This window comes from Peromyscus maniculatus, chromosome 2 (assembly GCF_049852395.1).
Source record: "Peromyscus maniculatus bairdii isolate BWxNUB_F1_BW_parent chromosome 2, HU_Pman_BW_mat_3.1, whole genome shotgun sequence".
Classification (NCBI taxonomy): domain Eukaryota; kingdom Metazoa; phylum Chordata; class Mammalia; order Rodentia; family Cricetidae; genus Peromyscus; species Peromyscus maniculatus.
The window spans coordinates 128,764,882-128,790,805 of NC_134853.1; the positions used below are offsets into that span (position 1 = coordinate 128,764,882).

The following is a 25,924-nucleotide window of genomic DNA, read 5'->3' on the forward strand; positions in this document are numbered from 1 at the left end:
TCAGGTGATCCCTAACCACCTGGGAGAGATCAGCTGTCCAGCCAATTACTTCTCCTGCGTGTAGATGGGCTCACTTGACCTTCCCCGAGTCACCTCTTAAGGCCTTTGAGGAGTCCAGCGGCCTTGCCCAGCTAGCCACAGGCGGGAGTCTGTATTTTGATGAATTTGACGGGCTTGCACCCACATACCTCCAGGTCAGGAAGGTCCCTATATAGTCATTAAGACCCAACGGGCAGCTAGGTACAGCCTCCCTACAGCTTTCAACCCAAGCCCAGCTCTGCCCACATTGGGGTGACATAGTGGACATGTCCTTCAACTCTCCCCTGGGAATGCCTCAAGAGACTGTCCCCAGAGCAGTTCTGCACAAGCTCTGGGACCCGTCTTCTGCCTCTTCCCTACTTGGAGGGCGCAGACTATCAGCCACACCACCTCAGTGCTGAGGTGGCGCTCAGGTGGATCCTATGCTGGGGACTCAGCTTGGGGGAGCAGGGGTAACATGCAGGCCTGCGCCCTGTCTGACCCTAAAAGCAGATTTCCGTCCACTGAGAACGTCTGCACCAAGGCTTCCTGCCCTGCTGCTCTGTCCCATCCCTCCTCTGTCTACCCCACTCCTGTCGGGGGCCCTGGGTCCTGGCACTGGTCCTCATTCTTGCTGGTCAGGGGTATCGCTTGTAGGATCAGATGCCAGCCCAGCACCTGGAGGGAAGCACACACAGATACAACATGGATGCCAGGGCAGGGGTAATGCTTTATATTAGTTTTTCTGGAACAGGAAAAATCAGCTTTGAGATTTTTAATCTTTATATATATATATTTTTTCTCCTTAAACAAAACCAAAGGTACCCCAGAACTTCCCTCAGAACTGAAGACCAACCGCAGCCATCCCCGGCCCGCCATGCACAGCTGCCTCCTCCCCTCCCCCCTCCTTCTTGAGGTTGTCCTCAGAAAGTGCCTGTGACCTGCCAGGGCACACAGAAAGAGGCTCCCTGTGGTGGGGTTGCCTGAGCACCTGGGGAAGAGGCTCCTGGGGAAGGGGCAAGGCCGTGGCAGAAGTTAGAAGGTTCGAATCCCCAGAGGGAAGACAAAAGACAAAAGCCAGCTTTTGTGAGTCTCAGAGGGTAGAAAGCACCTGGCCACAGAGGAAGGAGACAACCCCGAGTCCCCAAGGGAGAGAACAGTGGACAAGGCACACGGCCAACTGTGATGACCAGAGCTGGCCAGAAGCAAGAGCTTTGGGTGGCATAGGTCACTCTGTGTGTGTGTGTTGAGTGGGGAGAGAGTGTACCAGGCCAGTGTGGGTTCAGAGGTCAGAGTGTGTGTATGGTGTGTGTGTGTGTGTGTGTGTGTGTGTGTGTGTGTGTGTGTGTGTGTAGTGTGTGTGTGTGTGTGTGTTGGTGTGAGACTGTGCAGACAGCCAGCTTGGAGGGTCATGTGCAGCTGGCTATCTGTGTGGCCAGGCTGGGGGTGTGGTGTCTGCACGTGTCTGCTTGTGTAACACATTACAGGAAGGGGTGGGACACGAGACTGTGTTCAGCCTCTGGCATTCGGATGCCCCTTGGGCTCAGCGCTGGGTGTGTCAGAAGGGGCGCTCACGGGGCACAGGCCTGGGCTGCAGAAGGGAGTCCGGAGGTCCATCGTCCTGTGGAACATGTTGGAGAGTCAGGGCTAGCGACAAACAGCTCTGGGTGGAATGACTCAGAGTGAGCGGGTTTTGGAAGCCAGGCTACTGTGAGTGGGAATGACAAGGTGCCCCTGGGAGTCTGGAACCAGGAGGTGCCCAGCTTGAATCCAGAACTCTCTGGGACTTCTCCCAGCCTTCCACTTGATTGTGGCCAACATTCCACAAAGGAGGAAGATTCTCCCTAACCCCAGAACTCCACAGCCCTTCCCCCGAGAGCCAGAGGGTCCTCACGGAATAGCAGCCGCCCCTTCCTGCTGACCCCGGCTTTTAAGGACAGTACCTTAGGGCAAGGACTCTACCTCCATAGCTGGTCCTGAGAGCTGGGCCTGCCCTCCATGCTCACAAGCCTGTCATGCATCCTGCATTAGTAGATACCTTGTCCCCATCATCCATCCTCACAGCTGTCGTCATCCATCACCACCACCCCCAACCCCCACTACCAGTTCCTGTCAGATCCAGGCCCTACTTCAAGTCAACATCCTAACTGTGGCCATGACCAGCAGCCTCCTTCCATGACCCACTCTGGCCTCATAACCCCTAACACATTCTCTGAAGTCCTAGCTAACCTTAGATATCCCCTCTGACCACTGCTCTCTGCCTGGACACCCCCTGTCACCTGCCCAGGTTTCCACCCCCTCCCCACATCTCTGCTCCCAACACTTCCACCTGCCCTTCCTCCTCCCCAAGCCTGGCCCCCAGGACAGAGACCGTTAATTTAGCCCATTTCTTTGTTCCCTGTCTTCCTGGTCCCACCACCCTAACCAATTCTCTGCTTGGCATCTTCCCCTGCATGGACAGATGATCTTAGGCTGATGTGACTTCAGATCCAGCCATCAAAGCCACCAGCCTGCCTGGGACTGCAGCCACTCAGCTCCCTGGCCCTCCTTCCACAGTGGGACGATCACCAGGCTCCTGCAGTTCCCTCCAGCAGCCCTCCTGCCCACTCTCCTCCCTCCACAGCATATCCCACGAGCATCCACGTCACCTGTGCCCAAAGGAAAGCAAACAGAGTGGGCCTTCGTGAGTTTCACGTGGCCTCCCCTCTACTGCCCCTCAGCTCTTGCCCCCCCCCCCAGAGCAGGCATGTTCCCTGACTTCCCAGTCATCCCACCCCCACCTCTCTCTCTCAGTGGTTCTCTCAGAAGCCACAGGGACTCTGTGTAGACGCATGCAGTTAGGCTCTTAGCACTGAAGTCGCTTGAGTCCCCTGCTTCCAAAGAAGCCCCTGCCTGGACTAGGTATGTGCGTACATGTGTGTCCACATGTAAGCCTGGGTGAACGGGTACCCATACCTCTATGCATGCTTGTTCACACAGATATGTACATGTTATTGCCTGTAACTGTGTCCTGGAGTAAAGTATGTATGCATGCATGTACACATGTGTAGATGCTTGTGTGTGCAAACTCCCTGTACGTTAACTGTGTCCGGGGCCCATAGGGCTACCCTCTCCCTCTCTACCCTGGACAAGCTTTTCTAAACCTATCTCAAGGCCTACAGTGACTACATTCCCATCTCCAGCTCAGGCGTCTCTGCACCCCAGGGTAGCTCCCAGTACAGTATTCATCTCCCTGTGTTCGAATGCCTCCACACAAACTGGCGTCCGTGGGTGCCCTGCCACACACACTAACCTCTCCCACGGTGCAATCCAACACGCAAAACTGTCAGATGTTCAAAATGAAGGGATAGACTAGAGGACAGGGTGAGGATGGGTCAGGGACAGTGTGGGGAGAGGTGAGCATTATACCACACAAACCACCCACCTGGGTCAGATCTGTGTCACTTTGTTACGATCCTGTTTCCTCTTCTTCATCCTCCTCCTCCTCCTCTTCCTCTTCCTCATCTGTGTGGCCCCGGTCCTTGGAAGTGCCACCAAACTCAAAGTTGCCTTCAATGTCCAAGACCTGCAGGTGTTTCAGCCTCCGGAAGGCGCTTTCCACCACGGAGCCCACGGCCAGCTTGTTGAATCTGAGTGGTGGTCCGTGGGTCAGTGTCAGGAGCCCAGGCTGATGCCCTCATGCCTGCCCAGCTCAGAAGGGAAGAGGGCAGGGAGTGGGTGTCTGGGAAACGGCACAGCAAGTTGTAAAGGCAGGGGACCAAGAAGCATGGTACACCATGGCAAGCAGACCTGCTGGGGCACTGACAGCTGGGAGGAAGGGACGAGCAGACGACTGTCATCTACAGGGCAAGAGAAGCCTCCCGCTCTGCACACTCTTACTTCATCCATAGAGGGGGCAGCCATGGGAGTTGCCTCTGCTGCCCTCTGGTACTAACCCCGAGATCTGACTGGTACACAGGCAAGGCCAGAGCTGAGCAGGTAAGGGATGTACTCAGTCCTGACTTTAGGCCCAACAGTGCCTCAACTCTGCTCAGAAGCCGGAGTCACACCACCCCGGTGTCACCACCCTGGGCCTTCTGCTATCTTCTGTTCTGTCTGATTTGGGGGGGTCGGGTCGAGCGGGGTGTGGGAGGGGTTGAGAAGAAGTCATAGTCCGTGGGGTCTGAGTTCCCTGAAGTCCTCACCCCAGAGCCCAGTGGGACCTAGGCACCTGCGTTCTTGGTCTGACCCCGAGCCCCACCTGGCTGGCTGTGAACATAGCCGTCACCTGTGTCTTCACAGCTGCGGGTCAGCAAGATGCTCTCTGGGCCTCCTCCCGTAACCACTTACACATCAACACCACCCTACACTAGTCGTTAATGTTTCTGATGCCCACTAGCAAACCCATGAGCCACCGCGGGCCTGCCAGAGCTCTGCTCACACTCTTCCTGCACGCTACGCCTCCGTGGTGTCTCAACTGCCCATCTACTGTTAGATGTGTAGGGGGCTGGGTACAAGTGGGGCTTCGGGGACTTCCTACCTGAGAAAGATCCCCTTGAGGTTGGGAGTGGAGTCAAAAGCGTTGGCAGGAACAGAGCTGATCTTGTTATTCTGCAGGTACAGGTACTCGAGCGATGGGGGGAGCCCCTGGGGGATCTCTGTGAGCTGGTTCCCAGCGATGTCCAGCAGCTGCAGAGGTGAGCAGAGGAGTCAAGGACACTCCCATCTGCGCACAGCACTTAACAGCTTACAGACTCCCACCACGCTGCAGTCTATTGGCATCTAATGGGAACCCCCAGTGGGGTGGGGGTAGCAACCCATGTTTTCCAGGTGGGGAAACGGCTTAGCTAGGTTAATCCACCTCTAAGAGGCTAGAACACACTGTGCCAGACTCCGAGTACTGTTTCTCATTGATGTAGACTCTACCCAGTCCTTTCTCTGCCTTTGCACATGGGAGTCATGGCCAAGCTGCCTGCATGTCATAGCATTTCCTCCTTAATCCACCTGTCACTTCCATCAGACTAGACACGCCGGGATCCACGGGTGCGGGTCACACGTGCAGGGGCCTGGAGAGTAGGCACAAGGCTACAAGAAATCCTGACACAAGCAGGTCCCAGGCTGGGCAGGCTCAGATCGCCTCATGCCTGGAGCCCAGGAGTCATAGCCAGAGAAGTGGGGCAGAGGAACTGGCACACACTGGCTCTGTGGTCACCCTTGCTGCCCCTCAGAGTGCCAGTGCACCTTCTCCAGACCCACACAAGTGCTGCCATGGGACAGGACTACAGGATCTTTGAGCTCCTCCGTTGCCCTGGCAGGCTGGGATTCGGGTCATCGCCCAGATCTCACGCAGCTTGGTGAGCCTGCATCAGGACTGCAGCGGAGTCCAAAATTTCCAACTCACTCAGAGGGAAGGGCCACACCCACCCAGGGCACTTTGTAAGCTGCCTGGGCATACTTCTTGTCTCTGTTGCCTGCCAGCTCCTACCCCAACGACAGCCCTCTATTCAGGTTGCTTATGCCCCAGGCCAAGCCACCCTGTTTCTCAACCGGACCTCAGCTTCCCGGGATCTCACCGCTCCCGTACTTTAAGCACCTGCACACATCCACACTCCTATATAATCTTCTATAGCTCCCGCTTCCTTGAGGTCCCTGGCCGGATTCCCTGCTGTGGTTTTCAAGGCTCCCTCTGCTCCTGCTCAGGCACACCAGGCCCTCTACTGGATGCACTCTGCCTGCCTTGCTTACTGGAGACATCTATTCCTTTGTTCCTTCACTCATCCTGGAAGAGTCCCCATGTTGTACTAGACACAGTTCCAGAACTGGGGAGCCTGCCTCCCTGGCAGGTCTCTAACTGTGAATCAGCTCAGTCTGGCTAACCCCACAGGAACCTGGCTTCTGGCACAACTGTCGCCCGTCCCAGTAGCTAGGTAGGCTCAGGGCAGACCTACCAGCCTCTCTCCTCCCTGTGCCCCTGAGTGGCCCAGTCCTTTAGTACCTGCAGACCAGCAAGGTCCACCCAGGCACGGGGTCCCAGGGCCCGGCTACGCAGTCGGTTTCCTGTGAGGTAGAGTTCCCGTAGCTGGGCCATGCCAGCCAGTGCCCCGCGCGCCAGGGCAGCCAACTCATTGCGCTTGACCTTCAGCACGTGCACATTTCTAGGCAGGCCCGGAGGCAGGGTTTGCAGGCGGTTGCCGGACAGGTCCAGGGAACGCAGCAGGCGCAGCTTTCGGAAGGCATCCCGGTGCATCTGCGGGCTGGTGATGCGGTTATAGCTGAGGTTGAGTTCTTCCAGGAAGTAGGTGGTGGCGAAGTCCTCACGGCCGATGCCTGTGATCTGGTTGTGCAGGATCATGAGGGTGCGAACTCGGCGGGGCAGGCCACCGGGCACGCGCTCCAGCGCGTTGTTGTAGAGGTGCACCGTGTGCAGCCGCTTGAGGCCCTGGAATGCCAACGGGTGGATGCCCTCAGCCCGCAGCTGGTTGCTGTGCAGCAGCAGATACTCAAGGCTGCGGATGGGTGTCAGCACATCAGCGTCTACGCTCTGGATGACGTTCTTCTCCAGGTGCAGCAGGACCAGGCTGCGGGGAAGGCCAGCGGGGACCCGTGACAGGTTGTTGCTGGACAGGTCCAGGTACTCCAGGCTGGAGAGCTTCCTGGAGAGAGGAGGGGACTGAGATGCTAAGCAGGAGCCCACATCCCACATCTGCCATCTCAGCAGGCCTTATCTATACACTTTGACTTCTTCCCAGAGACAGAAAGGGCAAACGACACCAGCCCCAAAGTGTCTTCTCCAGGGAAAGCAGCCAAGGAAAGCAGGCACGTGACTGTGCCCAGCTGGGAGCAGCTGAGCCTGCCAGGTGCCATGGTGATGAGGAGGATGCGGTGATACAGGGACCCACCAGAAGGTCTCATTGTCCAGGCCTTCATCGGTCAGGTAGTTGTTTTGTAGGTATAGCTCTCGAAGGTTGCTCAGCTCACTGAAGGCCCCAGGGGGGATCTTCTCTAGCTTGTTGTTCTAGAAGGAAAGGGAGGGAGAGAGGGGCAAAGTGAGAGGCAGGGGCAGGACCCAGGCCTGGGGTGAGGAGTACCAAGAGGGGCGTCGGACCTGCAGCATCTGGGTGTGCTGATAGCCCCCTCAAACCCACTCTGACGGTCGAGGCGCCCAGACGTCCGCCTACTCCCCCAGACGGCGAATACTCCTGCGATGTACTCCCAGACTTACTCGGCATCCCCACACTCAACTGGGCCGCGCTTCTCCCCCTCAGCAGTTCTGTGTCTGGCCCAGGGTCTGCCTCTTCCCCCACGGGCCCTCTCTGCTCCCCACCTTGAGATGCAACTTGTACAGGGCAGGTGGCAGATGTTTGGGCACGTGGCGCAGGAAGTTGCTGGACAGGATGAGGATCTCGACGTTGCTGGAGCCATTGAACATGTTGTCGGGCAGACCGGCATCTGCTAGCTTGTTGTTGTGCAGGTACACAGACCTGCGGGATGGAGGGACAGTCCTCACCCCACCTGGGCTCCCCGCCCTCGGCCAGCTTTGCTCTCTGTACCTTCCAAGTCTTTCTCAGGCCGAGGGCAGGGCCCGGGGCACTTTTCTATCCTCTTAACCCAGGGATGCAGAGTTAAAGAGCATCAGAACCCCCTCTCTGGTCAGGGACAGGGGCAGGGACGGGCTCAGCACCCTGCCCGAAGTCACCACATAAATTAGCGGCAGAAACAGGACTTCCTGGTCCCAGCCCAGACTCCTTCATCGGAAGTCCAGTGGGGGAGGGGGCGGTCCTGGGAGTGGTCATACCTCCTTAAGCAAGTTCAAAGAAGGGCAGCTCCGCCTGATGGAAGCTGCTCTTTCCTCCCAGACCCCACCACTCCCATACCTAAGTTCTCATTCCTCATTTACTGGACGGAGACCTCCTCATCCCTCAGGTCTCAGCCCTCTGGATCCTGAGCTCCTCTAGGCCCTGGGTGTGCCTCCTCCAGCCCTGAGCACAGCCCATAGCCCACAGCACAGCAAACCCCTTCTCAGGGCCTGCCTGTGTCTCCACTTTGTTTCCCCCAAACCCTCCACACTCGCCCGACACACATACATTCCCACACACCCAGGATCAACCCTCTGACTTCTGACCTCAGATTTGGCTTTTGGCCAAAGGTGAGTCCATAGATCTTAGTGAGATAATTGGCAGCGAAGTCCACACTGATCAGGGCATTTGGCAGGAATCGGGGTGCCAATGTTAGCTGGAAAGAAAAGAGACAGCAAAGACCCACAGAGGCTAGCTCTGTGCCCTGCCACTGGGTGCTCATCACCAGCAGAAAGACCAACAGAGGCTAGCTCCGGACCCTGCCACTGGGTGCTCATCAGCAGCAGAAAGACCCACAGAGGCTAGCTCTGGGCCCTGCCACTGGGTGCTAGTCGGCTTCCCTTCCCTGTTCTTCCCTGACCACCAAAGCCACTTTGCTAATGCAGAAACCTGTTCCATCATTCAAGAACACAAAATGTGCCCAGCTCCCACAGCCCTTAGCCTGGCAGTCAGAGCCCCCTGCCCCTGTCCCACACTCCTGAGCTCCTGGGCTCATGAGGAAGGGGGGTTAGAGGTCAGAAGAAACAGTGTGATTTGAAGAGTTGCTCTGGGTGGAGGGAAGGCAAGCTTCCTGTTTACTATTTACCTCTATGCATCTTGAAACATGTCTCCTTGTGTCTTGAAACATGTCTCCTTGTCCCAAATTCCCAGACTTAAATGATCCTAACCTCAGCCCTGAGTACTGGGGGCCAGGGAAACATGCCACCTCAACGGCACAGCCTTTCCCTGGGCCCAGGCTGGAATCTGCCTGCCCTTCATTGCTTTGCTCCAAGAAGCCTTCTGAGTGCCTGAGTGACAGGTGGGGCTCTCCCTCCACCCCTCCATGCTGAAGGCCTTGGCCGCTTCCTTATCAGACATGCTCTAGGTTACAGGCGGTGGTGTGAATCCCCTTCTCAGCATCCAGGGCAATGGGGATCCAGAGGCCAGGCTGGAAAGGGCACTGGAGAGTAACCCCAGAGCTCAAGGGACGAGAGAGCCAAGAGGACAGGGATGGCCGCCCACCCCAGGGAAGCCCGCCCACCCCCCGTGGCCCTCACCTTGTTGTTGGCCAGGTACAGGTAATTGAGGCTAGTCAGATGCTGAAACGCCTCCTCTGGGAGCCCTTTAAAGGACAGGTCAGAGCCCTAGATGAAGGAAATACTGCAGGGGAGCAGGCGAACCACCCATCTGCTAGGCAGCTCCCTCCCTTCCCAGTCAGTTCCAGTCTTCATCCTGTCCTGCATTCTCTCTCCTCCTCACGTGGCCCAAGCATAGAAGCGAGCAGCTAAGTGCTTGCTGGGGACTGAGTGACCTAGCCTAACCCTTGGAGGCAGGAAGGGGTGCTCCCCTGGGGATGGCTGCAGGGGGTCAGAGGCCCCTCTTCAATCTCAGCCCCACCTACAGGCAGGTGCAGCCCAGTCGGGATGGGCTCTGTGCAGGGCGAGACACATCCTCTGACAGCTGGCTTGTGAGGAGACCAGTCAGACTGGCCCCTCTCCAGCCCTGAACTGGCCTCTGACACCCAGTTCCTGCTCCAGGACCCCCAGATGCTGGGACCGGCCCAAGGCAAAGGAGAGGGAACAGTTACATAAACCGTGGGCTGTGTCTCCATGGAATACCCGGCTCTGGAGTGTGACGTGACAGCCAGATAGAGCTCTAGCAACAGCAGCGAGAGAAACAAATTGCTAAGTGAGACAAAGCAGGCCGCCGCCGCAGCGATTGCAGGGGATCAGCCGTGGGGTGAAAGATCTAAGATGAATGGCTGCAGATCACAGAGGCGGCCGTCCACTGTATAAACTCACCCAAACACATCAGATTGGAGTGGACTTTTAAACTGGGTCATTTAGGGCACATAAATTACATATCAATAGAGCTGCTTTCTTTTAAAATGGGGAAGGGGGAATACCAAAATCTTAATATTGATTAATTCAAAGTGGCAGGATTATAGTGGGTTTTTTTTTTTTCCCTCTTCCACTTTGTTTTCTGAAAGTTCTATCCCAATTATGTATTATATTCATCTTCAGGGGAAAAAAAAAACAACTTAAGAATGTTGCTCTTGGATTCTTCAGGCCCTTGCAAATTGGAGAGTCCCTGACAAGGTCCCAGGAAGCTTGTGATTTCAATGCCCCAGGCCCTGCCTCCTGGGTCTCAGACACCCGCAGCAGGCTCAGGTCCACATCAGAGAGCTCCCCTGCCAGCCCAACCCAAGCCTGGGCTCCCCTTCACCCCAGGGTCTGCAGAGTGAGTTCTCCCCGTGGTCACTGTGCCTCTCAGGCCTCTGAGGTTCTGTGTCCCGGGCCCCGGGGCCAGTGTCCCAGCTCCTCACCTCGGGAAGTTAGACGGTTGTTCTGAAGGTTGAGTGTCTCCAGCCGCTGCAGCCGAGCCAGCTCCTCGGGGTAGATCTTCTCCAGCTGGTTGTTCTGAGGGGAGATGGGGGGGCAGCCATTCAGGGGTGGGTGCATGAGGGGTGCTGTACCTACCCTTGGCCCTAGGAGCACCCTCTCTTGGGCACCTGCCTTGGCATTCTCTCTGGGGCAGACAGTGCACTGCGGTAGGCACAAACCTGTGTGAGTCCCACTCTTTTTTTTTTTTTTTTTTTTTTTTTTTTTTGGTTTTTCGAGACAGGGTTTCTCTGTGTAGCTTTGCGCCTTTTCCTGGAACTCACTTGGTAGCCCAGGCTGGCCTCGAACTCACAGAGATCCGCCTGCCTCTGCCTCCCGAGTGCTGGGATTAAAGGCGTGCGCCACCACCGCCCGGCCAGTCCCACTCTTAAAGAGCCCGTATGCAGCTCTCACCCACGGCTCAGACCTGCACCAAGTGACAGCACCTGGGACTGCTCTCCAAACAGAAGGCACTTAGCTCCCTTCTTTGGCCCTGCAGTCCCCACTCCCCTGGGAATACTAGGTTTCTGACCATGTGCTTTGGAAAGCTCTCCTGGGCTGGATGAAGGGTCTGATCTGGAGCCCATGGTGTAAGTTCTCGTTCTCTCTCTCTCCCTCTTTCCCTCCTTCCCTCCCTCCTGGTTTTCAAGACAGGGTTTCCCTGTGTAGCCCTGCTGTCCTGGAACTCACTCTGTAGACCAGGCTGGCCTTGAACTCACAGAGCGCTGCCTGCCTCTGCCTCTCAAGTGCTAGGATGAAGGTGTGGGCCACTGCTACCTGGCTAAGCCTCACATCTCTATCTGACTTTGTCTACTCACCTGTCTGTCTGTCTCACCCATGTACTGTGAGCACCTAAGTTAGAGTGGGACCATGCATGTCCTTCCTACACACCAAACACCCCCCCCACACACAGAACCAGGGGTACCCACAGCAGGTACATGAGACAGTCTGTGTGTGAATGGGTGGGAAAATGAGCCGATTAGGAAGTGTCTTCAATTTGGCCTTTCCCCTTATTGACTTACTGCCTGCCTAGCCTCCTGCCCTGCCCCAGTGACCACAGGCGGATCTCCTGCCTTTGCTGGCTCTCCTCGGGAGAGATGTAATAGTTCCTCCCCTCCCCTAGGCCTGCCCTAGATGCCCCAGGATCCATCCGTCCAGTCAGGGGGGCCTCAGCAGGGGCCAGGACTCTCGCTCTGTGCTCTGAGCCTACTGCCTCCTGGAGTTGGATCCCCTTGTCCTGGCTTTCCTGGTCCTGTAATGGTGTTCATGGTGCCCTAGGTATTCAGCTGCTGGGCAACTCTGTGGCCATGGTGAGGCATTTTCACTCTGCAAGCTGAACAGCCCAGACTCCTCCTCCATGAACCAGTAGGCTGCATCTCAGGGCTCTGTAAGAGGGCATCGTTGGGACCCTAAGGGTGGGACCAGGGCTCATGAGGCTGATCTGCCTTGCTACCCTGAATCAGGGGCTGCAGGGGGTGGGGCTGGGAAAACTGGAGCTTCTGGGTAAGAAGGGAGCTGTGCAACCATGTCGAAGGCTTGGATTCAGCAGCTGGGGCAACCGCTGGAACAGCATCGACCTCACCTGCAGGGACAGATGGTTGGTGTGCTCGGGCAGGTCGCCTGGAAACTCACGCAGGTCAATGCCACCACAGTCCACAACACCTTCCTGGGAGCAGGCACAATCTCGGGGACAGTCGATGGGGGCTGGGCCCGGCTCTGGCTCCTCAGGACTCAGGACTAGCACAGGCTGCTCCTCCTCCACAGATTCGTTCTCCTCAGGGCTCAGGCTGTGGGCGGCACTTCGGCCAAACCCAGGTGCCCTCACGGCCAGCACGGGGCCCAGGAGCAGCTGTGGCAGCAGCAGCAGGAGTGATAGGCCCCTGCTGCTGGCCATGGTGCCTGTGGGAGGAGGTGGCTCAGGCCCACCTCGGGGCCAGGGGGGTCACTGATCACGTGCACTGGGCATGCAGTTATGGCCACTGAAGTCATGAGAGGGCCCTCCTAGGCGTAAGACAGTGGCCGCCTTAGAGCTTGATGACTGCCACCTTATCTCATTGGGGACATTCTCTGGGGTGATGCAAGTGCCCTGAAGCCTTGAGTCAGGGCTGCAAAACCACCTCTAACCCTCACCAGCCTGGGCCCTGAGGAATGTGCACCCCGATTTCACAGAGGGAAGCTAAGGCAGGACCTGGAATTTGCTAAACTCCACATAGACAAGGTGGCAAGCCCTTGTCCCTCCCAGCAGGTGTGACCCTGCTCCAGCTCCCACCCAGGATCCCGGGACTGGGCCCCGCCCCTCTTCCAGCTCCCTCTCCCGGCACCAGCTGAGGTCCACTGGATTACCTAGTGGTCCCTCCGTCCTTCCTAGACTTTGCACATACCGTTCCTTCTGCCCCAAACGCCCCTTCCCTCTCTTGTGCCGTCAACAACTTCCTTTCCGAGAAATAACTCAAGTGTTACAGTGTGTGTGAGAGGGTAGAGTCGGAGGTTGCCCAGGGCTTAGCAATCGTTGAACAAAAGTCACAGCACCTAAGCTGAGAACCCTGCATGTGGGTACAGTCTGAGTGGCCCCAAAGCCAGGCAAAGAGGTGGCTGAGGCTGCTGCCATCCTATGACCCGATGAGTCCCACTCCGGGTGTTCAGCCACCCAGCTGTCCTCACCAGGACCTGACACGCTCCCATGACCACTGCCCCTGCAGATAACCCCCAGCGCAGTAGGGATGGGTACAGGCTAAGAATGATGCTCGGCTACCATTGTCCCGGTGGCCCCGAAGGTCAGGGCTTAGCATCACAAGGACTCAGACATGTCTCTGGGGTGTGTGGAGGTACAACAGGCGGCAGTGAGAGGTACTGATCCCAGGACCCACAGACCCCAGGGAAAGCCTCACCTCCCCCAACTCACTGTAACCCCACTGCACCTCGGCCGCCTCATCTGTACCAGGCAGGTGCTGTCTAAACTCACAGTCCTGTCAGGACAAAGTATGACAACAGACACAGAGCATCGGATGCCCATCAGGTGACGGGAGCAGCTGTTGCTACTTGGAGGACTCTGCACGGTAACGTGTAACGTTGCGCGCGGTAACATTGAGTGGCCGAGAGGTGTCCAGGTGGGTGTCCAGGCTCGGAGGTCCACTCCAGAATGGAGTGGTGGACAGCGCACAAGCCAGGCTGGGTCTCTCCCACACTCCCTCAGGAAATGCAACCAGACAGCAGCAGCTAGAAGGGTCTGGCCAGAGCTTGTCACGGCAGGATCAGGGGAACTGGGAAGTCGTCGGCAGTGACGCTGAAGGGTGAGATGTGGAGACCAATGGCTGGAGCTGTGAGCCCAGCTCTGCCTCTCACGAGTGTGTGACTCTGGGCAAGTTTCGAAACAGTCTAAATTTCAGTTTCTCATCTGTCCTAGAGATGATAACGGAAGTGTCCTCAATGGGCACTCCATAGGTCAATGAGGTACACACACTAAATGCTTAATAAATGAATAAATTTAAATAAATGAGTAAATGAATGAATTTCTCCCTTCCATTACTCCAGCGGTTCTCAACCTTCCTAATGCAGTTCCTCATGTTGTGGTGACCCTCAACCATAAAATTTTTTTCGTTGCTACTTCGTGACTGTAATTTTGCTACTGTTATGAATCATAGTGTAAATAGCTGATGTGCAGGATATCTGATATGTGACCCTTGTGAAAGGGTTGCTTGACCCCCCTAAAGGGGTCTCAACCCACAAATTGAGAACCACTGCTCTACTTCATAGCATGGTCCACCTCCCAACCACCTCATTACCCACTCTAGCATCCGCTCTCCACCCCATCCCATACGTGGTGGTTTGAGTAGGTATTGCCCCATAGACTCGTGTATGCTCATAATGCTTGGCCCACAGGGAGCAGCACTATTAGGAGGCGTGGTCTTGTTGGAGTAGGTGTGGCCTAGGAGGAAGTGTGTCACTGTGGGGGTGGGCTTTGAGATCTCATATATGCTCAAGCTACACCCAGTGACACAGCTCACTTCCTGCTGCCTGTGGATCAAGATGTAGAACTCTCAGCTCCTTCTCCAGCACCATGTCTGCCTGCATGCCTCCATGTCCTGTCATGATGACAATGGACTAAACTTCTGAAACTGTAAGGGAGCCACCACAATGAAATGTTTCCCTTTATAAGAGCTGCCATGGTCATGGTGTCTCTTCACAGCTTCATTAAAACACTAAGACACCATGTCTAGAACCCATCTAGACTTCTTGGTCTGGTTGGTCCCAACCCATCTGCTCTAGATGGGCTGTAGAAGATGCTGCACTATTCTAGATACTGCTCTGTGTTCTTATTGCCTCGGATGCCCCACCTTGCACCCAGCCCTGGGCCCTGGAGACAGAGGTGAGGGAGATCACATGCCTGTCCTGTCTGGAGTAGGTGATACCATAACCACTACCCACTCAGATCCAGGTGGCAGTATAAGGGGTCCCTAGGAAGACGAGATATCTCAGGGAAAGGGTAGGAAGAAGAGGGCAACAGCCAGGTCCCTTGACCATACAATCCACATGGCCTAAGCAGACTTGAGCACTGGCCCGCTAGTCTGGCAGAACCAGAGAGTCCTGCAGATACCTAGCTCTTAGTGAGCAGAAGTGAGTGACATGGGCAGCAGCCTGGCCCTCCATTCCCCAGCCACACCTCTACAGGTCATTAGCCTCCCCTCCCCCCATAGCTCATTCCACAGTCTTCTGGCCAGAGCAGCTGGGAGTGGGGGGTGGGGGTTGGGGGTGGGTGGGAAGTGAGCCTCAAATTTACTCAGAGCAGGAGGCCAGGGAGCGGACGCAGGGAAGGAGCCGGCCCTCGCGTATACAAGGTACTCACTGGACAGGCTGGCTTTCTTCCCTCACCTTTGGCTTGTCTCCATAAAAATCCACAGGCTTATCTGTACAAATACATAATTTATATCAACATTCTGAACCAAACTGAAAATGTTTTCTTCACTGCTTTAGAGATCAGAGAGCTGAGGCCCCTGGGATCAGCTAGTGTAACAGCTGTTACAAGGCTGAGCTGAGCTTCGGGGCTTCTGCATTTCCCAGGATGCTCTTGTGGGGGGCCGAGCACACCAAGTACTGGGGTTCTACAAGGAAGCCTGGGGCAGGCTCCTGGCTAAGAGGTTCACGATGCCCTGTCTACTCCAGCAACTACTCGCTGCCACATGGGCCTATGAAGAGCTTAAGGTGTGGTGCTAGTCCACATTGAGAGATGCTCTAAAGAACACACTGTGTGTGTAGAGATTTTAAGGGCACTGCAGAAAAGAATGTAGAACATCTCATTAACACTAATGATATAGAGCTCCTCATTAATTTTTATAATGGTTAGATAATACTTCTAATATATTGGATTAAGCAAAATTAAGTTTACTTGTCTTACTTTACTTTAAAAAATTATTTGTTCTAGGCATGGCGGCGCACGCCTTTAATCCCAGCACTCGGGAGGCAGAGGCAGGCAGAGCTCTGTGAGGTCAAGGCCAGCCTGGTCTACAGAGAGAGTTCCAGGACAGACAGGGATATATAGTAAGACCCTGCCTTTAAAAAAATAAAAATTGGCCAGGCAGTGGTGGCACACGTCTTTAATCTCAGTCCTTGGGAGGTAAGGGTAGGCATAGCTCTATGAGTTTGAGGCCAGCCTGGTCTACAGAGTGAGTTCCAGGACAGCCAGGACTACACACACACATACACACACACACACACACACACACACACACACACACACACACACACAAACAAACAAACATAAAAACCCAGTCTCTAAAAACCAAAAAATAAAAATTAAAATTAAAAATTGTGTGTGTATATGAGAAAGAGAGAAAGAGAGGAAGAGAAAGAGAGAGAGAGAGAGAGAGAGAGAGAGCGCGAGCGCGAGCAGGCGTGTGCATGCCAGGGTGAGCATGTGGGTCAGGAGTGCATCTTCTCCTTCCATTCTTGTTCGCAGCCTGCACTGCATACTCCATGCTAGCTGGGCATCGAGATTCCAGACGATTCTGCCTCCGCCTCCCACCTTGCTATGGGAGTGCTGAGATTACAGATGTGTGCATCTGGGGATCGAACTCAGGTTGTCGGACTTGCACAGCTGGTGCTTTTACTCACTGAACCATCTCTCTGGCCTCTCATTTTATTTTTCTTACATGGCTTCTAGAACATTGCATTTGTGGCTCACGTCAAATTTGTTAGACAGTGCTGCTTTTGAGTCTGATGATAAACTGATAAACTTTAGAGTCAGGTAAACTGAGTCACCCAAGATGTGAGAGAGTACGGTGGAGAGTTCACAGGAGCTCAGAGAAAGCATAACCTTGTCATCGACGTCTTCCTAGAGCAAGTGAAGCCTAGACTTGGCATTCTGATGGGCAAGCATCTGGTAAGAACAAAAGAGGGTCAGTGTGTGTGCAGGCCTGGGGTCCAGACAGTCCACGTGGAAAACTCCACAAAGCTCACTCGACTGTCCGTGGCAGGTGGGACGAGAATGACACACAAGCAGACACAATGCCCACAGCCCAGGGCAGGCTGTGGAGCATCAGCCTCGTTTCTGGAGGATAAGGAGCTGATGCCGTGAGCAAGGCTGTGCAGAGGATAAAGAGGCAAAAGTGCTGAAGCAGCGATGGAAAGTGAGGACCAGATCCCAGAGCCAGGTAGAAAGAATGGGTATGGCCGGGACCCGAGGGCCAGATCCCAGAGCCAGGTAGAAAGAATGGGTATGGCCGGGAGCCTATGACCAGATCCCAGAGCCAGGTAGAAAGAATGGGTATGGCCGGGAGCCTATGACCAGATCCCAGAGCCAGGTAGAAAGAATGGGTATGGCCGGGAACCGAGGGCCAGATCCCAGAACCAAGTAGAAAGAATGGGTATGGCTGGGAGCTGATGACCAGATCCCAGAGCCAGGTAGAAAGAATGGGTATGGCCGGGAGCCGATGACCAGATCCCAGAGCCAGGTAGAAAGAATGGGTATGGCTGGGAGCCGAGGGCCAGATTCCAGAGCCAGGTAAAAAGAATGGATTTAATGGAAAGGCAGAGGAGAAAGGCCTACGCCATCAACTGTTCGGATTCCCTGCCTTATAACTTAGTTATGTTAAAATAATAGTAGACTAGAGTCGGGAGCTGGGGCGATGACTCACCTGTTGGTTAAGAGCAGTACTCCACTTGCAGAAGACCGGAGCCCAGCACTCCCTGGGATGGCTTACAGCCACCTGCAACCCCAGCTCCAGGAGTTCTGAAACCTCTGGCCTCTGCCAGCACCTGCACACACAGACACATAATTAAAGATAAGTCATAGCCAGGCAGTGGTGGCGCATGCCTTTAATCCCAGCACTCAAGAGGCAGAGACAGGTAGATCTGAGTTCAAGGTCAGCCTGGTCTATAGAAGGAGTTCCAGGACAGCCAGGGCTACACAGGGAAACCCTGTTGGGGGAGGGGGTCTTTAAAAAAAGAAAGAGCCGGGCGGTGGTGGCGCACGCCTTTAATCCCAGCACTCGGGAGGCAGAGCCAGGCGGATCTCTGTGAGTTCGAGGCCAGCCTGGGCTACCAAGTGAGCTCCAGGAAAGGCGCAAAGCTACGCAGAGAAACCCTGTCTCGAAAAACCAAAAAAAAAAAAAAAAAAAGAAAGAAAGAAAGAAAGAAAAACATGAGTTTGATGGTTCAGCCAGTAAAGGCCCCTGCCTCCAAGTCTGATGACCAGAGTTGGGACCCCAGGACCTACATGGTAGGGTAGAAGGAGACAACCAGTTCTGGCAAGTTGTCCTCTGACTTCCACACATGCTGTGTGGCATGTGCATACAAACACACATGATAGATAGATAGATAGATAGATAGATAGATAGATAGATAGATAGATAGATAGATGGATGCCTGGGTGGATAAAATAAATTTAAGACTAGAACTAATGTTTTGCTTCTGCCCATAGCCCTGAGCTGGTCTTGAAGGCTGAGTAGGAGTTCCCCAAGTGAACAGAGGGAAAGGCAAGCCCTCCAGGCAGATGGGAAGCATGGGCAGGGTGTGAAGTAGGGACAGGAAAGAGGCAGATGTGTTTAACCAGGGTAAAGGGGAATAGAAATTAGGGATGGAGACACAGGTTGCCAAGAGTTGCCAAGTCACCATGGCAGGGTATTGGTGATAGAGAGCCATCGGGGTTCCAGTAGGTCGTGATTAGCATTCTGTGTAAGACTCCACCAAGCCTACAGGTGCCACTTCCTACCCGGGATTCAGACAGAAGGGACAGAGTACCCTTTCACCATGCACAAAGTCATTGAATCTGACACTTCTTACCTTGCACACAGAAGACTGGGCCCAGGGCTCCAAGAGTATGCAGAGGGATGCAGAAGCCCCAGAGCCCCCATAGATGAGTTAGTTTCCCAGGGCAACCCAGGCCCTCCCCAGTGGTGTGTGCCCTGTGAGCCCGGGATCTGATCATTTTGGTTTTTTCACAGGGCAAAAGGGAGAGCGGAGGAAAGGCCCACTCAGGGATCCTCCCAGCTCACACCCCTAGTGCCTCTTCGTGCCTGGCAGAGCGCAGTTTCACCTTCCCCAGCAGACGCTCTGGGTGCTAATGCCCATCCTTCTGCCACCTCCTGCGCGCCTGCATCCTGGCCAGGGCACACTCCAGCAGCCTAGGCTGCAGCTGCCTCCCAACCCAGGCCCCAGCTCGGACCCCACCCCCTTCTTCCACCTGACTGCAGGTCAGGTATTTCAACTCGAGCATCCCCAGGCCCCGTGCCATCCCCCACGCCCCATCCCGCCCAGGCTTATGGTGGTTCTGTGACACACACAACCTGGGGACAACTGTGCTTTTCGCCTTGCCCCTTTCTGTCCCGCTGGAAGCAGCAGCCTAGACAGACGGCGGGGTTGTGGCCAGAGTGTACAGAGCTGTGCTAGAACGCACCAAGGCAGACGAAGCCAAGTCCCTTGCTCGTCTGTGCGCCTCACCTGTCCACGCACCCTAGAGATTGATTTTTTTTGCCTCCTTCTGTGCTTGTTTCTGTCTGTGAAGAGGTCGTTGTTGGACTCGGTGGAGCCCCTGCTGAACTGACATGGAAAGTCGCGGGATGACTGTCCTGGGCCCAAGTTCTCAGTGCAGAGATCCAGACCCCTTCCCAGTTCCACCTGCCCCCACAGTCCCTGTCACCCGCCCGTGTGCCTCCACCTCCCCTCCCCACCCGCACGCAGATTCTTTCCAGATGTGCGCAGCGGGAGGAGCCCGAAGGCTGGGAACCAGCCTCTGAACATCGAGTAGAAAAAGCGCCCCCTGCTCCCGATCCCGCAGGGGTCGCCCCCACCCCCTGCCGTGTGTGTGTGTGTGTGTGTGTGTGTGTGTGTGTGTGTGTGTGTGTGTGTGTGTGACCGTGCTCCTGCGCAGGGTCCATGGGACAGGGCGGGATGGGGCGACCGTCCCCCGGCAGCGGCGGTGGGCACACTGCGGGAAGTCAGAGCGGGCTGCCGGGGCGCGGCCCATGGCCCGTGGTCCCTCGGCCCACCCGTCCGCCCGCACCCCTACCTGCTGCTGCGCGCCGCGCCGTGGGCGGAACAGGCTCCCGGGTGACGGCTGCGCTCCGCGGGCGCGGGCGGCTGTCATTCAAGTCGCGCCGTGCGCGCAGCGACGCCAAGTTTTGTTGTGGGTTCTCTCTCCCCGCCTCTCCCCCGGCCCCCGCCCCGCGTGCATCTGCCGGACGCCGGCCTCGCCCGACACAGGCGCAGGGTCCCGCCGGGCGCGGGGAGGGAGGGAGGGCCTGCGCCCAAGGCGTCGGGGCTTGGCGAGGCCCCACTTCCCGGGAGCCCGCGCCGCCGCCCCGGCCCCTCTCCGCCCCGGCGGGCCGCCGCACCACGCCCCCCAGCACCGGCCAGGCGGGGTGCCTCCGGCGGCGCACCTCGTCCGACTGACTGCCAGCCTGCGCCGTGGGGCCGCTCCCCAATCGGGCCCCCGCACCTGAGGGGAGCCGCGAAGGCTCCTTCCAACCACTGCCTGGGCGTCCTCATGCCCGAGAGGATTTTGCAACCATTCCAGGTGCAAGTGCCTTTCCGTTCCCTCTCCCACCCTGGGGTCCTGGGCTGTGGCTAACGCGGCGCCAGCCAAGACCATGCTGGACCCCTTCCCGGCAAAATTCCTTGTTTTCCGCCCCCACCATCCGCCCTCACTCCATGGGCCCTGGGCCCACAACTTGGTGAACCTTGAAGGTTGGTAAATTGGGCCGGAGTCTTCATGCACACAGCTCCTGCTAGTCACAGAAAGAAAGGCAAGGGGGTGAGCAGGGAGCACTTACGGCACCATATTGCTCCCAGGAGCTGAAAATGGTTCCAAGGAAAGGCACATTAAGTACTAGCAGCTGAAGCAACACTGCTCGGCGCCAGGGGCTTCGTGGCTGGAAAGGCGGTGGGATGGTTTGGGTGCTACTTGGAACCGCCTCTGAGACAAACCTTTCAAACGTGCTCTAGCCCTTGAGCAGAACTCACCTGGCTCCGAGAGGGATGCAGTTAATAAATCAAACGTGGGACCACTTGGCCACCTAAACTGCCAAGACCCTGGAAGGCTCTGGTAAAGTGGCTCCAGACCTTTCGCTCCCGCGCTGCCGGGCATTCTGTTTCTACCTCCATGCGTTAGTCTCTAATCCCTACAGCCCTGCAAAGGAGACTGTTTCTCTAACAAGTAAAGGGCATGGCCCCTGCCAGACTGTGTAGCTAACGTGACCACTCAGAGCTGGGGATTCTGGCCCATCTACCCATCTCAACAACCCTCTGTGATGCAAACAGGCAGATAGGTGAGTGGGTAAGGAGAGAACCCGGATTTGAACCCACAACCATCTGTTTCCATTACCCATCACTGAAGAACTTAACAAGAATGAGAAAGGGAAATATTTTGCCTTCTTTGGCCTCAAATTCCAGTCCTCTCTGAGCTCAAACTTGAAAGTTGGTATGATTCACAGGATTGGACAGGGCCCAACAGAGATGCGTCTCGTGTTTTCTGGACAGGGCCTAGATTCAAGCGGAGCTGAAAGAACTGGAGTCTATTGGCCTGATTACCCATGACCCAAAATCTTCTAGAACAAGGAGAGTCAGCACATACTGAGTGCTAACGAAGTGCCAAGCACTGTCCTTAAAACTCCTGCTCTCCCAGCCCTGTGGGGAAGGGACCCTAGGCTATTCCGGGAAGGGCCAGAAACTTGGAACTCTAGACACTCACTTCCCTACTATCAGAACCAGCTCTGCCAAGCGGTGCCCACACGTGTTTTGTGTCTGTGTGGTGCTGAAGGTACAAGCCACATTACAGAGGCCCGGTCTGGAGGAATCATGAGCGTCTCGGGTAGAAAATGGAGACGATCCCGCTTCAGAAGCAAGTCCTCTGGCTTTCAGAAGGCCTGGCTAACAGGGTTGCTTCAGCGCCTTCACACTGCTTCTCGGTGTCAGCATCTGTTTGGTCTGAGATCACTACAGTGCATGATGTCAAGTGCAGGGTTTGGATGGAGACCTGGGCCCCAAGGAAGAGAAATGGCTATACATCAAACTGTCTACGTTACAGAGAAATCCAGGATGCAGCACAGCACTGGACTCGTGGTAAGGACTCCATAAATAATAGCCGTTTTTTTTTTTTTACAAGACTGTTACCCCGTCCTGACTAAACTCCAAGAGATGTCCAATAGAAATTCAAAGGCCAGTGTCATGGAGCATGCATAACCCCAGGACTCAGGGGCTGGGCAGGAAGACAGCAAGCTTGAGACAGCTGGGCTACACGGTGAAGTTCTGTCTCAAAAAGTGGTGGGGCGGAGGGTTGGAGAGATGCCTCAGTGGGTAAAGCCCTTGCCACACAAGCCCGATGACCTGAGTTCGAATCCCCAGAAGCCATGGGAAAGCCAGACACTGTGGCGCATGTGTATGTAATTCCTGTGCACTCCAACCAGATGGGAAGTGGGGACAGGAGAATCCCCAAAAGCTGTCTCAACAAGGTACAAGGTGAGGACTGACCCTGGAGGTTGTCCTGACCCCCCACATTCACACTTCAGCCCCCCGTCATGCTTGTATTAACACACTAGTAACACACGTATACACAAAGATTTTAAAGACGTGTCGAGAAATAAACTCCTGCATGGCCAGCCCAAGTGCCTTCTAATTAGAAACGGAAGGAATGACATCCAAGAGGGAGAAAGACAAGGCTCATGAGACACAGAGCGCGGGCTGAAGGACAGGAAGGCACTAGAGGAGGTTGATGGTGAAAAGCAGAGTCAAGCTATTCATTAGACTTTATCAACCAGAGAAGAAAAGAATTCCCTCTCCCTTGAGCTCAGGCAGGACTCAAGGCCGTTCCTTATCCAGTAGCAGAATCCTGAACACTGAGCAATAGAAGGGGCTGAATCAACTCAGTGCTGTTTGGGGCTATGGCGTTGGTCTGAAAGATTTTTATTGTTGTATTCATTAGTGCTGGGGATAAAACGTAGGGCATTGTGCACACTGGGCAAATGATCTACTGCTAAGCCCTACCCTCAGCCCTCTTTTTAATTTTTGTGACATTTTGATACAGGGTGTCATCAAGTTGCCCATCTTGAACTAGTGATCTGCTTGCCTATGACTTCTCAAGTAAGCGAGCCTAAAGGCCTGGCAACCATCACACCTGATGGAAGGCTCTGGACAGAGGCCAAGACTTGGGCTGGGGGAGACGGCTCAGTTGGTCAAATGCTCACATGAAGACCTGAGTTCAATTTCAAGCACCCACCCAAAAAACGTTGAGTACAGTGGCATGCACCTACAGACTCAGAAACTGGAGTGGGGGCAGAGTAGAGACAGGATCCCTGGGGTCTTCAGGCAGCTAGTCTAGCTTGATTGGTGAATTCGAGGCTCCCAGAGAGAGCTTGTCTCAAAATAAAGATAGAAAGACTAGAGACACAGATCAGTTGGTAAAGTGTTGGTGTGCAAGCCTGAGGACCTAAAGTTTGGATCCCCAGTACCCATGTGAAAAGCCAGTCATGGCAGCACATGTCTGTAAGGCACCCCAATATTGTGGGGCTAAAGACAGGCCAATCCCAGGAGCTCACTGGCCAGCCAGTCTTGCCAAATCAGTCATCTTGAGGGACCCTGTATCAAAAACCAAAGTGGAGAGCACTTGAGAAAGACACCTGGATTATACTTCTGGCCTCTGAGGACATGTGCACACATGTGCACATGAGCACACACCAAGACAAAACTCAGCAAGGAAGCAGAGAATGATGGGAAAACCACAGGCCAAGTCCTGTACAAAGAGGTCTGGACTCCTATTACATTTCACACAAGCTATTATTGGATTTGTGTATTTTTAATGTCCTTCACTGGGTTGAGCCCTCCAGGGCAAGAGCCTTAAGTCATGTTGGGCGAAGTCCCAGGTAGAATGTCACATACCACCCCCCAACATACACACACCAGAATGCCCACCCCTTACCCTCCACAACTTGAAAATACATGACACAAAGGGCTTTGCAGATGTAATAAAGCCTGTGGACATTTTCTTTGGGGAGAGGGCTACTGCTGGGGATGGAACTCAGGGCCTCAAACATTACCCAAATCTCCAGCCCAAGGCTGTGGATTTTCTTAATTTTGTCATGCAAACTTATCTATCCGTGCTGAGACATTTTGCAGACTTGAGACAGGAGAAATGAAACAAAGGGGGCCTTCAAAAGGATGTGGCATGTGAGGCTTCCAGTAGCTTTAAAGATGAAGGAGCTGTGAGTCAGGGAAGGAGACAGCTCCAGAAGATGCAACACCCCCAGCCACCAACGAGGGCCTTCAGGCCTGTAGCAGCACAGAGCTGAGCTCTGCTGAAATCCTCACCCATCACACCAGCAGATTCTCTGGTGGTCTCCTCAGAGCAGCTCAGGGCCGCAGTAACTCAGCTTGTAAGACCCAAGCATGTAAGATCCTGAACCATATGGTATTATCCACCCCTTACTTCAGGAAACCCACGCCCAGGGAGGAAATGAAACTTGCCCAGAGCACCCTGCTAATGAGGGCTGGAGGTAGAATTTAGTCTTGGGTCTTCAGGTTCCAGACCAGTAAGAATCTTGTGCAGCAGCCATTCAGTGGTCAGAGAGCCTAGTACATACAGGAACGGTGTGGCCACACACCTCGGGCTGCTTTCACACGGAAAACTTGAAAGCTTTTGAAGATTCAATTTCTTCCAAAAGTATGAGCAAGTATAAAAATTAAGGGAGAGGAACGAGTCTTTCTGGCACACAGAAGTATTCTAAAAGAAGTCCTCAAAAACAGCCGTCAGTGAAAGGGCGTGTTCTCCATCACACAATGCTTCAGCCGTCCCTAAAGTCTGGCTCACACTGGATGTCCTCGGGGTGAGACACCTCTGTGGTTGGTGCCTCTAGTCCACACACTACCAGTTTTTACTGCCAAGAAGTTCAACTGATTTTTTTTCTTTTTAAAAAAATTTATTCATTTTACTAATTTATGAGTTTCTGACCTGCTGTATGTGTGTACCGTGTATATAGCTGGTGTCCAGGGTGTCTGATCCCCTGCCACTGGAGTTACAAATGGTTGTGAGCCATCATGTGGGTGCTGGGAATTGAACCGGGGTCCTCTGGAAGAGCCACAAATGCTCTTAATCGCTGAGTCAACTCTCCAGCCCTCAACTGTTTCAACCAGAGATTTCCCATCCTGTATTTCTTCCCTTCACTCGTAATAGCTAAGCAAGCTTCCACCCTCCTTGGTCTTTCCTTTGCTCACATTTGTGAGCTGGTATCACACCCTGCCCTTGGGAATCATCTCACCAAACCTAAGGCTTCTTAGAGCTGCCTAAGTCAGCCATTCATTACGGTATCTCTATGTCCGTTTATTTCCATCCCAATGAAGTATCTTGAACAGGCCTGTGTCTTTCATACTACAGAAGGTGTCATATTCTAAAAAGTGAATTATAAAGTAACTTGGAGAAAAAAGGTTAACATTGGGTAGTTGATTAGTACTTACTTGTCTGCCTTTAACTTATGTAACCCTGTTTTCTTTCAAGATTAAATTTTAATTATTTGTTTTCTTTCAAGATTAAATTTTAATTATTTGTTTTCTTTCAAGATTAAATTTTAATTATTTGTATGTGTGTTTTTTTTTGGGGGGGGGGTATGTGCACATGAGTGCTGGTACCCAAGAAAGCTGGAGACACTGGATCTCCTTGGGCTGGAATTATAGACAATTGAGATCCGCTTGATGGTGTGGTACTGGGAACCGAACTCAGTTCCTCTATAAGAGCAGCCCACTGTTGTGGGAATTTGATCCTTTTAGCCAATGGTATTGGAGTGACTAGTCCTATGGGCGTGGTCTTCTCTGTGTACATGACCCAATAAGCACTGAGGAAGATCCCACTCTTCTCTTGGACGTGGAAGGTTTCTGATGCCACAGCTCAGTGACCAGGTCCAGAGCCTTCCCCATCCTTCCCTGGTGGACGAAGAGGCAGTGACGCCGCTTCATTCTGTATTTGTGAATGTGTTATTTCCATTTCATCCTTTAATAAAGGGTGATCCCAGGCTT

General features: G+C 54.5%; 1 protein-coding gene across 3 annotated transcripts; it reads right to left on the reverse strand.

Annotated features, from left to right (window-relative positions):
- Positions 1-728: 728 nt before the first annotated feature.
- Positions 729-20,069, reverse strand: Podn (podocan). Of its 3 annotated transcripts, none has more exons than XM_042271582.2 (13): positions 19,935-20,069; positions 17,563-17,683; positions 15,302-15,336; positions 12,015-12,331; positions 10,378-10,471; positions 9,110-9,174; positions 8,120-8,229; positions 7,322-7,478; positions 6,897-7,012; positions 5,993-6,650; positions 4,538-4,686; positions 3,443-3,647; positions 729-1,639 (listed from the first exon to the last, which is right to left on the reverse strand). In XM_042271582.2, the coding sequence occupies exons 4-12, from the start codon at positions 12,324-12,326 to the stop codon at positions 3,467-3,469; spliced, it is 1,842 nt and encodes a 613-aa protein (XP_042127516.2). In that variant the 5' UTR covers positions 12,327-12,331; positions 15,302-15,336; positions 17,563-17,683; positions 19,935-20,069; the 3' UTR covers positions 729-1,639; positions 3,443-3,466. The 3 variants fall into 3 exon arrangements, with proteins under 3 accessions (XP_042127516.2, XP_015851956.2, XP_076420808.1); XM_015996470.3 differs by having other exon boundaries at positions 15,276-15,336; XM_076564693.1 differs by lacking the exon at positions 19,935-20,069 and adding an exon at positions 19,367-19,472 and having other exon boundaries at positions 15,276-15,336.
- Between the last annotated feature and the right edge of the window lie 5,855 nt (positions 20,070-25,924).